Here is a 5,672-nt window from a genome sequence, read left to right as displayed (position 1 = left end):
GCCAAAAAAAAATAAAAATAATAATCTGAACAGTCGTATAAAGTTAAGAATTTGATAATACCCCGATAATCCATCAAGGTGTGAGCGTTAGACAGCGGAGTGGCGCATCCTGTTAAGGCGCTGACGTGCTGCCGGGATGGGCCCCGTGGCCTGGCGCTGAGCCTGAGCCTGACCGTGGCTGGCAGTCCCGTTGGCGTGGTTACGGTCGGCCGGGACGACAGCACGCCACTGCGCACCGGTGACCGACGTCGGTAAACCGCACACAGCCTGCGGTGCGGTGACGAAACCGCACACGAGATGTCTTCCCCGTTCAAGCCTGACCAGCAAACCCGCGGTGCGCTAACAAAACGCCAACTAGCACTGCCTGCTTTGGGGAAGAGCGCACTGACAGTTGTCCAAAATCGATAACTGAGCTCGCAGCAACTAGTGCTGATATACACAACTGGACATTCCCAATTAGGGAGAAAAAAGGGGGAAAAACTTTTTTATTTTTAAATTTTTTTTTTTTTTAAAAAGGTGTCGATATAATAAAGTAGAAGTATCATTTCCGGCAAAAACACATTTAAAACTATGAAGTTTTCATTGGCCTGGGTTTCTTTCATAACATCCTTTATGAGACCTCAATGCCGTTTCCGAGCATCATTTACAGCACAGCTTCCAGCAGTGATGCGGATCCGAACTGGAACGCGGGGGGGGGGGGGGGGTTGCGATGTAAATCCGGAATTATATATCCCATATATTCTGAGGCATAGAGAGAGGCCACCGGGGGGTGTGGGGAGCGGGGCTCAGGGGTTGGGGTGGAGGGGGGGGGGGGGGTGTGAAGTGTCCCGGGGCAATCCGTCCACCAAGGTGAGGGCTACACTGGTTCCGGCAGGTCATGGTTCAGCTGGACGAACTCCATGGATCCCTGCTAACGTGAACACAACAATGGCTTCCTCACAAAACAAACAACAACAACAAAAAAAAAATCCTCCACTCTTTCCCCCGGGGGCACTGGCACAATAAGCAATTCACTCGCTGTGAGATGTCTGCTCAACAACCAGGTCACACAAACCCGGAGAAAAACCTGAACAATTATCTCGTTTCAGGCGAACATGATTACAGACATCGTTTCCATTGTGTGAAATCATTATAGCAGAATATCTAAAACGAGAGAAAAACACACAGGACTATGATCCAGTACAGTCACAACACATACAACAGTAGCTTACTGACTTCCTATAGTCCTATAGTAATTCCTATAGTCATAAATCAGACAAATGTGCTACACAGGAACCTTTCACTTCGGCGTCTACAGTGTTTTCCATCCTAGATTTCCATCCTGCCCCCCCCCCCCCACTCCCCCCCCACTCCCCTTCTCTCCATGTTCTTTTCCAGCTTATCCTGTCTCCTCTGGCTCAACTTTGCCTCCTTAAAAGACAGGCCCGCACCCGTGGCCAGGCCTTCTGCTCCAGGGAGCGGCGCTGCCTGTTTGCTACTCCGGGGGCAGGGCTGGATAGTTGCGATCGCTTCCTCTGCCCCCGCCCTGCCCCCGTCCACCGTCCCCCTGCACATTGTGGTATGGGACAGCCAGGGAGCCAAGATGTTGTGTTGGAGGTGGGGGGGGGGGGGGGTGGGGGGGATTCGTGGAGGTAATTTCGCTGGGGCGAGATCTGGCGGGGCGATGGGGAAGGAAGCCACAGCCCTGCTCTCCCTTTGTTCTCCCTGTGGAAACTCTGACCGCCGCTTCCCCCCCCCTGCGCTCGCTGCTTTAAGAGTGCGTCACCAGGGCAGGCCCCGCGCGCGGGAGGGACAGGGCTGCTGCCCGCTACGCCTGCCTGCCGCTTAATCTGCCCGATAGGCGGAGGAAAATGGCCGTCGTGTCGGTTCGGAGAGGGTTAGGCTTGCCTTCGGCCAGCAGCGCCCTGCCGTGTAGAAGCCATGGTGTGATAAAGGTGAAATGGAAAAGGGAACGGAGTGTAGCACAGTGGGTAAGGAACTGGGCTTGTAACCGAAAGGTCGCAGGTTCGATTCCCGGGTAAGGACACTGCCGTTGTACCCTTGAGCAAGGTACTTAACCGGAATTGCTTCAGTATATATCCAGCTGTATAAATGGATACAATGTAAAGTGCTATGTAAAAAGTTGTGTAAGTCGCTCTGGATAACAGCATCTGCTAAATGCCTGTAATGTAATGTAATGTAATGAAATGGTTAATGGTAAAATGAAAGGCCAGCTAAAGGAGAGGACAGCGTTGTGATCAAGCCCATCAGTTGCAAAGATTCACACAGGCCTTAACTGAGCAGGGCTGTGTTGTTCAACTACATGCAGCGCTGTGCGCAGGACACGCCCTTCTGCAGACCTTCACTACTCATTCGTCCATTTCAGAGCTCTCCCTACAGTACCAGACCTATCCCTTTCAGTTCTTGTCCAGAATCTTCCAAAAAAAAAATCAAATAAAAATAAAATTACTTTATTAGAATGAAGAATAAATAGTACTTACATAGCCAGGTGGGTCAGCTACACCTGAGGAAAGAATCGGCGAAAGGGTGAGGTTGGGAAAAGCACATCCTGGACTGTATAGTGACCACAGATATTTTGTTTTCCATTGCCTTGTGTGATGCTCCTTGTGTTTATGTGTTTGTCTGTCACCAGTTTGGCATTGTCCTGAGTCAACCTGACCTCTGTCTGTAATGCAAATCGACCACTATAAACATATACATTCTATTTTTTTAAATTTTTTTTTACCTCTCTTTGCAACCGAAATCTGGACTAAAAGGGGGAAGGGGGCACACAGAGACTGCATCTGCACAGTGCCCAGAATTTCATGCTACACCCCTGCTTGTGGGACCTGCTGAGTCACTTGTTCTCTGGTTGGAGAGGCCATTGTTTAATTTTACTGAGGAGAACTACACCAATAAACAGCACCCCCTCCACTATGCTGTGTATTGTCCGTACGGTCCATTTTGTTCCCACACCACAGAACAAGACGGGAGTTCGTAAACTATTTACACAGGACAGAAGGATGACTGATTTCTTATAAGCAACAATGGCTTGATCTGTACCGATTGTTTTACAGACAGGAGTTGACGTTTGGGTCGCGTTCTTATAACAGGAACTTCCCTAAAACAACAACAGGATAACGGACACCTGGCCTCTCTTCCCCCCCCCTCCCCCCCCCCTCTCTCCCTCCATTTTCCACTCTCAGGTAGTGACAACAATCCCGGCGCATTTTTCAAACATTCGAATCGCTGCACCTGATTGGCTGACAGCTGCCAAAGAGTGTGGTGACAAGCGAATCTGATTTTGGGGAATTCTGGGGAGCTGCCTCACCTGCGGGCGAGTTCTGGAGCTCGCTGTACACGGTGTCTGTGCCTCTTCTCACCGGACCTGCGGAAAACACATCGACACACAGCAGCCCTGAATCAAGCGCACTGCCAAGCCCACGCAAAGCCTGCCTGTGGCCATCATCTCACCCCACACACTCACACACACAAACGCGCCAGAGCAACCGTCCACATGAAACCACTGGGACTACTGACGGGGCCCAAACAGAGAGGGGGGGGGCAGGGAGGGGGGCTGGGGCCACTGGGTAGGGCAATTAGTTCAGCCTTTCCTGTATACACAAAAAAGAATTATGAGCCCCTGCGTTGCTCTGATCTCGGAGACGGTCTCTCAATTACATGTAATTAGACCACTCCCAGGAAGGACTGCAGATAGCCCGCTGCTTTTATCTGTCAAAGAATTCCAGAAATGCAGCCGTCCCCCTGGACAACTGAGCACTGAGTGAAGACTGAAAGAGACAGCTGAGCTTCCTCAACTGCCGCGCAAACAAAATGATTACCCTCACCTCCAAGCTTGCTACACAGGCACTGACTAGTAGCACTAAAAACAGACATTTTAGTAGCTACAGACACACTCACACACACTCACACATACTCACACACACGCACGCACGCACGCATACACACACACACACACTCACACATACTCACACACGTACGCACACACTCTCTCTCTCTCACACACAGACACACACACTCTCTCTCTCACACACACACACACGCACTCTCTCTCTCACACACACACACACGCACGCACGCACGCAGACACACACACACACTCAGACACACACACACTCTCTCTCACACATACACTCTCTCTCTCTCTCTCTCACACACACACTCTCTCTCTCTCTCACACACACACACACACACACACACACACACACAGTGTGTGTCACCTCGTGACCCGTCTGCTGGCTGTGGATGGACCACCTCAGTGTATTCCACATCAGGCTCCTTCGGTGTCTCCACACTGCTCTGGTCATCAGTGTCTGGAACACATCAGCCAATCACATCTCAGCAGCAAAATCCTAATCTACATTACATTACATTTATTTAGCAGATGCTTTCATCCAAAGCGACATACAATAAGTGCATACCAAAGGTCATTGGAACAGCTACAAAACACACGTTCGATAAGGTACAATACTCATTTCGTACAGCTATTCATAGCCGAGAACACAAAAGTCCAGTTCACGCAGTGAACATTATTCTGTCATAATTTATGCCAAGTCAAACTAAGGTGGAAGTACAAGCTACAATATTAGGACAAAAATATAAATTACAGTAAGTGCTGGAATGGAGGTACCATGTAACTAGAGTGGCATTTCTTCTATACACAGAAAAAAAAGCTAGAAATGCAGCCAATACTCCAGACACACCACTCACTGCAGATACTCTAGAGCAGATTACTCTAAGCCAGACGGACAGCTCCATAAAACTACCCTGCTAGAAAGAAAGAAACCCTACAAACTACAGTTTTTCCCACGCAGTTCAAAGCTATCTCTTCAGAGGAGATAACAACGCTGGTTTTTGAATGTGACCATGAGACCATGACTCAGGTCATATGAGTGGAGGACTAACTTCACACACACACACCCACACACACACACACACACAGGAGTTTGGTGGGGGGGCTGTGATGTGTTTCGCTGCTAAGGTAATTTAGCCTTCTCTGTTTTAAATTAATCACTTCGCTGCCAATGAACACACTTCCCCCCCCTCCACCTGCTTTATTCATTCAAGCCCGACGAGGAGGAAGTTCTGCACAGAAGGCATTGTTCAAGCAGAACACTTGTGCTGACGCCCATTTCAGTTGGTTCTTTCCTCAAGATTATTCAAAAGGGCCAACGGGTACATAGCCATTGGTAGCCATTACCGAAAAGGCACGTTGTGAATTTTCTCCACTTGCCAACGCAATGTAGATATTCTCAGACTAGCCTACATGAAAATGCACCGTCGTTAAAAAAAAAAAACACCTGAAACCAGAACTGGAAACAGCCAGACACAAAAATCACTGGATGGAGACACATTCGAAAATAAAACTGTTTATTCTAAAGTATTTCCTCCGACCACTCAGTCAAATCAATCAAAATATATAAACAATTCCTTTCAACTATGTATCAAATATGCCGATTGTGTTCGCAGACATTTAACCCAGGCACATAAGCACGTGAGAAGCATTTGCGCGACACACCGCTGAGACAGACACGAGCAGCCGGACAGACAGAGGCGAGATTACCAAGCACAGCAGACCCCACAGCTTTTCAAAGGACAGAAGACAAAGACAGAGACAGAGAATGCGCAGACTGTGACGTGAGAGTTTCGCCAAACACAGTCTACGGGGGTGG

The 5,672-nt window shown here is 49.0% G+C and overlaps 1 protein-coding gene across 7 annotated transcripts in view; it reads right to left on the bottom strand.

The window, feature by feature from the left end:
* Positions 1-778: 778 nt before the first annotated feature.
* The window catches only part of si:dkey-237i9.8 (platelet endothelial cell adhesion molecule), a 13,927-nt gene continuing 9,033 nt past the window's right edge, over positions 779-5,672 (bottom strand). For 3 of the 7 annotated variants that reach the window (XM_035402889.1, XM_035402892.1, XM_035402891.1), the window contains one exon: positions 5,354-5,672. This exon is cut by the window's right edge and continues 623 nt beyond it. Coding sequence is in view for 4 of the 7 variants with exons in the window: in XM_035402887.1 (XP_035258778.1) it covers positions 857-910; positions 2,481-2,503; positions 3,311-3,367; positions 4,221-4,313 (227 nt within the window). In the remaining 3 variants the exon portion in view is untranslated. Of the gene's footprint in view, positions 911-2,480; positions 2,504-3,310; positions 3,368-4,220; positions 4,314-5,353 lie in introns of those variants that run through there. The other 4 variants (XM_035402887.1, XM_035402890.1, XM_035402888.1 and 1 more) reach the window with 3 other exon arrangements.

The sequence above is a fragment of the Anguilla anguilla genome, chromosome 2 (genome assembly GCF_013347855.1).
Source record: "Anguilla anguilla isolate fAngAng1 chromosome 2, fAngAng1.pri, whole genome shotgun sequence".
NCBI classification, from domain to species: domain Eukaryota; kingdom Metazoa; phylum Chordata; class Actinopteri; order Anguilliformes; family Anguillidae; genus Anguilla; species Anguilla anguilla.
Note: the sequence above shows the minus strand (reverse complement) of the source record. Positions and strands in the feature narration are given on the sequence as shown.